General features: G+C 40.5%; 1 protein-coding gene across 1 annotated transcript; it reads left to right on the forward strand.

Annotated features, from left to right (window-relative positions):
• The first annotated feature begins 4,504 nt into the window (after positions 1 to 4,504).
• On the forward strand, positions 4,505 to 11,693 carry LOC119739921 (U6 snRNA-associated Sm-like protein LSm1). The gene is made up of 4 exons (XM_038215059.1): positions 4,505 to 4,705; positions 9,039 to 9,107; positions 9,362 to 9,477; positions 10,116 to 11,693. The coding sequence occupies exons 1-4, from the start codon at positions 4,660 to 4,662 to the stop codon at positions 10,287 to 10,289; spliced, it is 405 nt and encodes a 134-aa protein (XP_038070987.1). The 5' UTR covers positions 4,505 to 4,659; the 3' UTR covers positions 10,290 to 11,693.
• The last annotated feature ends 723 nt before the right edge of the window (positions 11,694 to 12,416 follow it).

The raw sequence follows: 12,416 nt of genomic DNA on the forward strand, positions 1-12,416 counted from the left end.
CAATTTAATTTAGACCAGGACATTGAGCGTTTCATTTACGCAGACGATCTTTGTGTTACATCTCAAAAGATTCCGTTCGAAGCCATAGAAGCAAAACTTACCTCAGCACTTAGCCGTATCTATACTATGAGCGCAATCACCTCCGTGCCAATCTCGCTTAGACCCAAGTCTGCTCGTTCCATCTCAGGAACGTTAACCGCGAAGCTTACCGACCCCGTATCAACTGGTCCGGAACACCATTGGCCCCTTGTAGCCATCCTGTCTACCTTAGAGTGACCCTCCATCGCATCCTGTCATTCAAGTCATCCAAATTTAGTTCCCCGTAACAACATCATAAAGAAATTGAACAACCTCCGTCCGAAAGGGGAGCCAAACCACACACCCTAAGATGAACCGTTTTGGCTCCGCGCAATTCTTCAGCAGAGTATACGTGCCCCGTCTGGGAGAGATCAGCCCATACCATGAAACCTGACCCAGCCTTAAACAACATGCAGTTTGATCACTGGATGCTTGAATCCCACCAACACAAGTAATTTGCACCTCCTCGCTGGCATTTCCTCTTCGGATTGCCGAAGGGAAGTTGCCAGCCGAGCTAAGATGTACAAATATTTATAAATGACGAGTGTCGCCTCCTCCAGGGACGGCAAGTTTCGGCACAAAAGGCTGAAGTCAAGAAAAGCTTCCTCAGCCATGTCCACTCTTTCCCAACATCCAGGGAAGTGGCAAGACTCCAACACTGGAAGCAACAACTGGGAGCAAACGCCTACCGATTGTCATGGTTGGACTATAAAAACGGCGGAAAACCTGCCAACAGGTGCTACATCGACATGGGTTCAATGGAAAACAGCCGCTTGAGAACCAGGACTAGCCGATCACAGACCCGTCTTAATCAAATGGAGCTACAAAAGTGGTTAGCTGCATGTAGTTGTGGAGAGGCAGAGTTGTATCACATCGTGGAGTGCCAGAGATTTCTACCTGTCTAGGTTCAAAGATGGCATTGACCCAGTTAACAGGACGGTATTGGGCCGGTATGTGGCAGTACCATACAGTTTAAACGGTACAAGACCAGAAGTGGGCTATGCTGGCTCGATTGCGCCAAAACGGTTCCGTGTTGACGGTAAAGACACCATTGAGTCGGAATTGGTCCAGTGCTCGCCCTATTAAGTGGTAAACGGTAATGGTAAGACCATTCAGAGCCTGCATATCGGACCAGTGCTGGTCTTTTTAAGGCAAACAATAACAGCAAGACGGCGCACAGCCTGAACCGTGCCATTGCAGGTCCTCTTACGATAAACCATGATAAAAAGACGGCAAAAGGCCTGAATCGGGCCAGTGTCGGTCCCTTTTTTGGGAAACTATAATGGCAAGACGGTACACAACCTGAATGGAACCGGTGCCGGCCCTTTCAAGTCAAACCATAATGGCAAAAAGGTACATAGCCTGAATCGGGCCAGTGTTGGTCCTTTTACGGCAAACCATTATGGTCGCCGTATTAAGTATCTGGACAAACTGACCATTTGACACGATCCCAAATACATTTAGTACCTATTCAAATTGTTTAGTTGCGTTCCATGACCCTGAAAATATATGTTTAAACACCAAGATTTAGATCCTTAGTGGCTTAAAGATGCAATTCACGTATTCGGAGATTTAGGTTTTGAATGGCGGCCATGTTTCAAATACAAGATGGCCACAATACTGTATTTGGACAAACTAACCACTTGACAGTATCGCGAATGGTACAGTTGCATTCCTTGACCCTGAAAATGTATGTTTAGACACCAAAACTTTAATCCTAAGTGGCTTAGAAGATGATATATTGGTAAATATAGGTTTTTAATGGCCGGCATCTTTAAAATCCAAGATGGCCGCCATACTGTCATTGGATAAGTTGGTTCCTATCAAAAATTGAAAGCTAAGGCATTGAGGAGCATGTATGGAAAATTTGGCGCTATTGTCCGGAATGTCCACATCCATTCACTAAGCTGCCTGACTAGTAAAACGTCTGATATATGTAAGCACGCGTGACGTCATTTCATTCCGAAATCAGGACTAAGATTGTGATTGGTCAATTTCGATGCCACGTTTTTGTAATACAACGACGACCTGTACAAATATGCTACTCATCGCGGGCGTGATGTTTGCGCACGCGTGGAGCTCGAATTACGCGCGTAGGAGGCGCCTGCTGATTGGTCAGTTTCTCGAGGTCAGTGGCGCAGCCAGGAATTTTTAAGTGGGGGGGGGGGGCCGCTGGGGGGGCTGGAACATTTCATGGGGGGGGGGGCGTCATGTAGATCAATGATAATTTTTTTAGAAACTCAAAATCTCAGTGGGGGGGGGGGGGGCGACTGGGGGCGACAAGGTTTCATGGGGGGGGGCGGTCGCTCGCCCCCCCCCCCCACGCCCCCCGTGGCTACGCCACTGCTCGAGGTCATACGCAGTCTAGTTGCATAATAAATCACCGAATCTGTTTACGTATCATAGACCATGGTCGGCATCGGCTTCGCCAGGGCCAGGGTATATTACATAGACTAGCTGTCATGTCCTGAAACGACGAATCAACAACGAAAAGAAAATTTACCGCAGACAGGAAAATATCCAAAATTCTGGCAACTGTTGGTGCTCAGTGAAATAGCTGTAACATTAATTCTGCCTAAAATGACAAAGTTTAATTGCTAATGAATGATGGGGAAAATGCATTACATATGAGCCATTTAATGTTAAGTTTCCGCTATTAGTTTGAGCATAGTATCCAGGCGTCACCGGTCCTTGTGTTATACTGATGGATTAAACGTAGCCATTTTCTCCAGAAATTTCCGACCGCCTATTAAGATTGGCGGGGGGGGGGGCACTGTTCAAGGCGGACGCACTGAACTTTTGCTTTTGCTTTTGGGGCTCATTTCTGATCATGTTTGCGAACCGAGTTGAAATTAAAGCAATGAGGCCCTAATTACCAATTATACAGCTGTTCAGTAAATTGCCAGTGCTGGCATCGTGACGTACATTAAAATCTTACATTACGACGAGATAGTGATAATTAATAAGCCACTAAATGCGCCAGGGGTATGTGTGTGCAGGTTTAGGGTTAAGCCCACGTTGGACGAGCCTGGGATAGTTTAGGGTGTAAATCGAGGACAGACGCGTAAAACATCATCGAAGAATTGAGGACAGGAACCAAATCGAGGACGACCTCGATTAGAAACGTGTACAAAACCAATTATAAGAGCTGTTGCAAAGAATGTTGAAGTATAAACAAAGAAAAAGGGAAGTGGATAGGAACAATATAGGGGGGCACCACGGCGGACCCAACAACATTTCCCCCAGATGTCCAGGCCACCGGTCACCACAAGTGCTGTAAATTTGAAAACCGGTGGGGGGGGGGGGGGGGGGTACTGGACCTTTTTGGACGCTAGAGGGCGTTCTTTTTGCTTATCAATTTTTTCACATTTCATAAAGTTAAACAGTAAGGGCCAATGGGAAGTCAAAAGTGAGTCTTAAAAAAATGCTTTAAAAAAGACACTTCCTTGGAAAGCGAAAAGTTTCGGATTTTTTGTGGCGGGCGCCTGGGGGGGGGGGGGGGGGGGGGTCACGTACGGATAAGTCATGTACTCTAAAACTAGTAACACCTACTCCGTGAATTTAGAATGGCTGATGATGGAATCCCTCCTTCATTACAAAAAAAATCGGTCAAAGACCTTATTGTTTGTAAACATTGGCGCCATTTTATATGGGCTGCCGCAAGCGCATAAATTGAAGCCGTGGTTGTCAACATATTTCTCCCAGAAAAGTCCCCATAACGCCCTTAATACAAAAAGGCATGTCTAGGAATTATGTTGTAGCTTTGTTGACAATGTTGTATTTCCAACAATCAGATAATATTTTGGTTATCTGTAAGAACTCTTTGTTATTTTTGCAGTGTTGGACCTTCCATAGTTTTGCAACCCGTGGTTGGCAAAAATGCAGTTAGAAAGGTCATTTCATTCGGCGTCGTTAAGAGGGCGCTAATGCTGTACTCCATCAGGGTGACCGTTTTAGCCGATTCTCGGCTAACTTTGACAGAATTTTTATTTAAAAAACGAGTTTGACAGAAAATTTGACAGAATGGATTTTTGGCAGATTTCTGGCAGAATTCTGCAAAAATGGTTATTTGACAAAAAAACAGCAAATTTGAACAAAAAAGTGTACATTTGTTTTAAAAAGCTTCAATCCTTTCAAACAAACCCTTGCATAATTGGACAGGTTGGCTGGTCTAGGTGCTGAGGTTCACTGGGAAACGGAAGTTCGTCGTGGTCGGAAACACGTTTTACCCGAAATTTACCAATAATTTCACATCTTTATGTGACTAGATTGTTTATTATGTAACTTGAATCTTAATTAAGGCAATCTGCATGCGATTTTAAGTGGTTATAGTGTATTTCGAGTAATTCTGGGGAATTTGGCAGATTTTTGATAAATCTGACAGATTTTTGATGTGCATTTAGCAAAATTTGGCTCTGACCTTACGGTCACCCTGTACTCCATTCATCATGCATGTCATGTCCTGATCTTAGCCTCGGAATGTGCGACTAGGCCTAAATACTATCAAAATAATCTTTTCTGTCTTCTCACTTTGTGGGTAATTTTCCAAAATTTATAGTTTATGTATGTGCGTCGGTGAACATGGAATTTCTGCCAGGAACAGCGAGTCTTATTGCAGAAATTGATAGTAAGTCTAAGTGAAGTGCAAGTGACGTGCATTAGTTTCGATGTTGTCGGTTGTTGGTTATCGTTGTCAATCATCAATGTCCAGATGTCATTGTCATGGTTGTGTATAGCCCAGGTTGAACTCCGTTGTGTACACGCAGCGGAGTCCAGGGTATGAATCTCTCCTGCCATAGCGAACAAAATTATAACACATTTTTTGCATATTTTTACCTGACGAACATGACGAAGGAAGCTGAAATTTCGTTTACATATTCCTAGCTCTTCTGAGTGGAGCGTTGAATTACGGGTATGGAGGGGTCCCCATAATTCAACGCTCCACTCAGTAGAGCTAACATATTCCTTGTGTCCAGAATTGTGCCTGCGCTAGTCCGAATAACTTGGACCCAACTTCGCCTTTTTAACATTCGGACATGGTCTGGCGATAGTCCCATGTCCGAATGTTAAAAAGGCGATAAGTTGGGTCCAAGTTACTCGGACTATGCCTGCACTGGGTCTAGGAAAGGCAAATATGTCTGCGGGCAGCGTGTTTACCGCAAGTAATCTGCAATCCCACGCTTTCGTTGAAAACATTTTCAGTACGAACTCCCCGTGTGAAGAATACGTGCGCGCGTACATGCACATCTAGCACACTGCCGCCACAGCAGCAAGTGCTAAGCAAACGGCACGCGCGTGCACGTCTTCACGCAGGGAGTTCGTACTGAAAATGTTTTCAACGAAAGCATAGAACTTGCGGTTTATTTTTGGTAAATATGCCGCCCACGGACATATTTGCCTTTTCTTAAATTCTAAACCCAGCACATACACAATTCTGGACACAAGAAATATGTAAGCGAAATTTCAGCTTACTCCGTCAGGTAAAAATATGAAAAAAATGTGTTATACATTTTTTCACTATGATAGTACAATTTAATATACCCTAGACGTCAGTCGTAATGCAATGAAAACGTCATCCAACCTGGGCTAGGTTGTGTATAGACCCGTGAACGTGGCGTTGTATACAAGCCACATTCACGGGTCTAGGTTGTGTATTCCTTATGCATGTAGTATAGTGTCTGTAAATTGTCAAAACACCAAAAAAAGAGACCCTGTTCCATTATGAGCACAAAAAGACACTTTTAAGTTTGGGATTTACCTAAACATTTGCCTGTGATGATAAGAAAAGTCATTTTATGTGCTTGCCTCAGTTTGGATTCTTTGGAATTATCTAAATCAAATATTCATGTATAACATGAGTAAGATACCTTGTTGAACATGTTGAATATCAGCTAACTAGCCCCATAAATGTGGCCATTTTACTGGACTACATGTACCTCCTTTAATAAAAGCCACACTTGGAACATGTACAAAAACATGTAGAACTTTGTCAAACTTTTATTTTCACATTTAGGTTTTGTTTGTAGTTCATTTTTGCTTTAGAAGCATACTCACCCTCTTTAGGGTAAACTGGCATGACTGGGTCAAAAACGCCCGATTTTTAGGTTTTTGTTAAATATCTCAGTACTACTTGGAGACACTAGGAAGTAAATATATGGTTTTATGCACTACATGTCTCCTCTATCAAGTGCAAATATAAAATCATGGTCATTATATTGATAAGGGGAAATTTTCCCCCCTTTTCGGGAGGAAGTTTGGCGGGCGTTTTTACCCGGGCCTCGGGGTAAAAACGCCCGCCCACATTTATAAAAAACAATATGAATATACCACAGGTTTCCCTGTAGTATAGTCATATTTTTGTGATTAATTTAATATTGAGGGATACTTCATCAAGTACAAATAACTTTTCAAACACAGCTGGTTAATTATAACTACAAACTTGATCATTTAAAACAGGTATTTTTATGTGGAAGGAAGCGGAACATTAGCGTACATAATTCGCCCTTAACAAACTTGTATAATGTCTGCCAATATTGAAAAATCTATTTCAATCATGTTGAGCCAAAGCATAGTCAATATTATTAGGCATACCATAGTATGTTTCTAGCCTACTGCTGATAACCTAAGGCTACATCAAAGGAGAACTACTAAGATATGCACATCTCTGTAAGAACGAGACCGATTTCTTAGAGCAAAGAAATGCAATCATGGAGAAACTTCTACTCTGTAACCACAAAAAAGAGGAAATTGCCAGTCATAAAAGACGTAAAATTTGAAAACTGTGAGCAATCATGAATGAAACACGACCAAAAGAACCACCTCTAGTCTTCAAGATAATCGACACACACCACACATCAAAACCAAGCAGCTAACATGGCTAACAAAAGCATTGCTGAAAGACTGGCATTTAATTTCGGAACACCCATTATGCAATCTCAGCGAACCAATTCCTGCCTATAAAAAGGCCAAAAGTCTGAAAGGTTTACTTGTCAAATCAATGTTTATCGTTAACCGGGAATTGGACTCATCACGAGGTTGACACAAAATTATATTACATGCACTTACCGGTATCTATGCACTGTAACATTTGACACGACTTTAGCCGAATATAAAATACCGATATTGGCTTACTACTGATGAAGCTCTGCTAGTATAGCATGAGAGCAGAAACCGGTCTAGTTGGGTCTTAGAACCATTTCTAGTCTATATTTAGTTATTAAAAGTATACTCAAATCACCATAAAGGTGTTATTTTGTTTTTTCTTGAGAAAATGCCATGAGCTCATGGTTTCTCGGGCATTCCCTACCAAATGCCAGATGCCTTGCCCCTACGTAACGTCAGTTAGTGATACCGCCTGCATGTACCTCCCCACTTCACACAATACACTGTTCAATATTTATGGGGTAGGACTCTAATAGCTAATACTTACTCATACAAGAAACATATGGCTGTAGAAAGTTCTAATAGTGAGGTTTTTGATGATAAATGAGGCTGCAATAGAGTTTTATGTCAAGAAATGTACTGGGCGTTTTTACCCCGAGACCCCTGATTTTGCCCGGGGTAAAAATGCCCACTCAAAAAACATTATTAAGCAAATATAAAAATAGATTTTATTATTGTTATCATAAATTTGTAATTATGTAATTAACTCTTCTTAACATAAATCAACTAAAGAATAATACAAAAATAAAATACTTTTTTTTATAAAATAATTTTAAGCGCTATAGGCTAAACCTTCAACGGTCATTTTTTGAAACTTTTTTTTCAAGTTTTTTTTCAACAGCACCTACGTACCCTTCAAATATATTAATGAATTTAATTCTTTTTATTATTAGTTTTTATTTACATTGTACTTATTAGAAATATATTCCATTTAGTAATTCATCTAATATTTTATTACTAGCAGTGGAAACAAGTCAAGTGGGCATTTTTACCCCATGGGCGTTTTTACCCCAGTTTACCCCATAGGATAGAAAAAAGTGCTGCATTTTTCAGACGTCTATTTTTCATGCTAATTTCCAGATTCGTTTGTGCGTATCAAAATTTCAACATGAAATTACACAAAAAATAGACATCTGTAAAATGCAGCACTTTTTTTCCTATCCTATAAAGAGGGTGAGTATGCTTCTAAAGCAAAAATGAACTACAAACAAAGCCTAAATGTGAAAATCTAAATTTGACAAAGTTCTACATGTTAGGGTACATCTTCCAAGTGTGGCCTTTATTTATGGAGGTAGTCCAGTAAGTTGGCCACATTTATGGGGCTATCAGCTAACAAGCTTAATTTTGTGGAAAGAGGGCAGGGTTTTGATTTATGAGGGAACAGAGCCCTACACTACACAATTGCCAACGTACTATTAGTATCATTAGGCATTAAGCGTATTTGAATTAGGCCTATGCAGAATCTTGTTACTTGGTACTTGGTTGTTTCTTCTTCGCAGGGGAGTTTTAACAGGAGGCCAGAAACACCGGGGCAAACCCCTCCTCTTTAGCGATAAGTGTTACTGGGTTCTTTTACGTGCATTGCATTACACAACACATGGGACCTACAGCTTCACATCCCTTCCGAAAGACGAAGCAATAATGGTTAAGTGCCTTGCTTAAGGGCACAAGTGTCCAGACCCGGGCTCGAACCCACATTCTGCTGCCTCTGAAACACCAGCACATGAGTCCAGTGCGGTGCTCTTAACTGCTAGGCTGTGACACTCCAGTTAAATCGTTAAATTGAGCATGGTTAGGATTCATTTCATGACATCCAAGTTAACATGCATGCAAGGGAGGCCAACATTATCCGTGTTCTTGCTTTGAAGTAGTTTTGGTGAAGAGTCCAGTTAACAATTGACATCTGTCTGGACTACATGTAGATGTAGGATCTTCAAGACAATTTAACTCCATTTCTTATCAGGAATGTTATTGTCAAGATTTGTTGTAATCTATACATCATCCCTTTTTTGTACCAGAGAAAATTCTAGTTGTTCTACGAGATGGCAGGACTTTGATTGGCTACTTGCGCAGCATTGATCAGTTTGGTAGGTTTCTGCTTTTGATGCTTACATGTATGTCCTCCTCCCACTCCCCCAAGCTGACATGTATAAATTTCCTCTCAACTTTATAGCTGAGCATTCCTGCTCGGCTCTCTCCACAATCTCCATTCATGTAGTTAAGTTCATTTTCTTCATTTACAAAGCAAACATTTGCAGTTATACAGTGGTTTCTGTTCCTTCATGAACAGCTTGCACTTTTTAAATCATGAGATGATCTTCCTTTTTTTTCCTTTCACTAGCCAACCTTGCACTTCACCGGACGATTGAGCGTATCCATGTGGGCAAGCAGTATGGAGACATCCCTCGAGGTGTCTTTGTGGTCAGAGGAGAAAATGTGATGCTCATTGGGGAGATTGTAAGTAAATCCTAACCCTCACTGGTCCTTCAAAGTCCTGCAGGAGGGTTGGTTAGATTTGGCGGGGTTGTTACTTGGCCTGGACCCATTATGAGGCTTGACATGACAATGATGTCCCTCAGAACTTTAACCCAACAGTACTGAATCCTCCAACTTCAATATGATTTTCACACACCCAAGAGGGTTACCCTAGCTCATTGCCAAAATGCCTTGGTAGTTTGGATTAAGAAGGGGGTACTCCTCAATGTAGACTTCTGATGTTGAAAAATCAGAGCCTGAAGTATAATACATGTAGCTTATAACTGAATCATGCTTGCATTGGAAAGAAAACTTTCGTCTAGAATGTGTCATTTTTGGCTGAAAAACATAATTTTAAAAAAAATTCAAAAATATCTTTTAAAAGTAGAATTTAGATTTTACACAGCCATACCTTGAAAATTTGACATGTTCTTGTAATTATTCGGTGTCGAGCGAATGAATTCAGGATTCAAAATTTTTGTCCTAAAAAAATTAAGTTATAGGATCAATTATGATCTGTTTCCAGACAAAAGTCACCTTTAACTAGGTCTGGGTGACCAGGTAAAGTATCAGAAGTAAAGTGTTTGTACCAAAATATCTCTGAAATGTACTTTTTGCAGGACCTGGAAAATGAAGGCTCACTCCCCCTTGAGCAGGTCTCCATTGATGAGATTCTGGAGGCACAGAGGGCCGAGCAGCTCAAGAAACAAGAAGAGGAAAAGACAAGAAATAAGAAGCTACTCGAAAGAGGTTTGCAACCTCACGCAGATACGACACATGAGGAGTTTGCATAGCAAGATGCAATCTACATGCAGCAAGATGCAACCTCGGACAGATACTACATGTGAGGAGTTTGCATAGTATTCCTGCACAGACAGTGTACTGGTATGGGAACCTAACATTATGTGATTCGAACGTGAAGTCTTAACCTCATATGAGGTTTTGCATTGCAAGATAGTGGACCATTTGAAGAACGCATACACAGTAAGGATGAAACAATGTAGTGACGGTGCTTGAGCATGATATATGCTTAGGTAATAAAAGGACCGCTTACATGTATGAGAATCTCATATGTTATACATGCATCTATTGATGGCCAAACAAGACACTCTTAACGTTTTCTTATTGTGCTCCAAGGAGACAAGGGAGATTTATTAAAAGAACATAACAGAATTGGATACAAGTATGACGACAGGATTTTGGCCAACCTTGCTTAACCCAAACTCCCTAGCATGATTTACTAGGAACCATACCCATCCTGGCAAATTCCATGGGAAACTGCGCACATATATTTCTGACTTTGATTCTGGAGGTGTGCCAACCCAATGTAAAAGACTGTCAGTTTAGGGGTACTGTACCCATCCTGACAGATTCCAACAAAACATGCCATTGGAGTTTGATGGGTCGAGTTCTGTTGGGGTTAATAAATGAAATATGTGCCATTTTGTCAAAGAAATAACATTTTAATAGATGGACTATCATCAAATCCAACAGAAATTGAGGTGCTTGAAACCAATTTTGCATCTATAGACAGTACATTATGGGGTTTGCATATTAGCATTAGCAGGGAACACATCCTTTATGAGCGAGGAGACATTGTGACTAACTCTCAACGCTAGAAAAGAAAGAAAATGCAGTGTGTTTGAAAAGGCTATGAGGCTACTTGTTTTTCCTGGCAATTCTGTATGGAACTGGGTTTTGAGGCTAGAGTTATGAGGTTTGGAACCTCAGGCATTCTATGGATACATAAAGAGTCCTTTCTACAGAATCAATGCATTCAAGTGCTATCTTCTGGATTCCAAAGCCTGAGTCAGTTCCCCTGTGTGGTTAATTCAGTAATTACTAAAAGATAATATAAGGGGTGGGGATAAATAAGTTTGAATGGAGATGTTGCACAAAGCATATTACCTTGTTTAATTGCACACATGAACAAAATGGAGACATACTTCTGTGTGAACTTTAAAAGTTTATTCCCAGAAAAGGAAGATATTTTATTTAACGTCATATCAGCTGCTTTGAACACCAAATCAAATCTTTCTTTCCTAAATTTCATTTATATTGCATCGAAGTTCACTGAATAATTTAGTCTGTTTTCTCTCTGATATTTTTTTTGAAAAAGGAGTTTCAAAGAAAGCCGTTTGTTACAAGCAATGTTGACAAGTACATTTTGTACAATTAACAAGTAGAAAATATGAAAACTTATTCAAAAAGTAAGATTTGAGGCTTTACATGGTGGAGATACTAAATAATGAAAGGTTTGCAGAAACACCATGTGGGAATAATTTCTCAACTAAGAGAATGGTTCTGAAAAGAACCAGAGGTATAAACTCGACGTTCCGGTCAGTATGCTCTGACCGTCGAAGTTTATACCTCTGGTTCTCGGAACGTCGAGTTTATACCTCTGGTTCTTTTCAGAACCATTCTCTTAGTTGAGAAAATATTCGCACATGGTGTTTCCGCAAACCTTTCATTATTTATTCAAAAAGGCATGTAATGTGTACATAGATAAGCTTAGCATACAAGTTAAAGTGGCAAGAACAGCCTGATAAGCTTTTTTTTTCAACAAAGATCAATGGAAAATAAAGAATATACTTCTTTTTTTAATTACATGACTGGTATGGTTGTCTCTATCTTTTGTTGTCACAGAGGATCATACAGAACAAAATAACTTCAGTACTAACAAATCTGTATGCATGGAATTAATGTACTGCAGTCCAGGAGACTGGAGGCATTCTCGTCACATGATCTTCAAATCTGACTCTGAAATAAGTTATGTGGATGAAAGTAAAACAATACAAAATTATTAATCGGCTTATTTCCTCTGGCACAGCAGGCTCACATGTAACATCCGTTAACATGGGTTTTCATCAACTATATGTTAAAAAATCATAAGTACCCCCAGTATTTTGCGCCAGAAGCTC

This window comes from Patiria miniata, unplaced genomic scaffold (assembly GCF_015706575.1).
Source record: "Patiria miniata isolate m_02_andy unplaced genomic scaffold, ASM1570657v1 HiC_scaffold_4, whole genome shotgun sequence".
Taxonomy (NCBI): domain Eukaryota; kingdom Metazoa; phylum Echinodermata; class Asteroidea; order Valvatida; family Asterinidae; genus Patiria; species Patiria miniata.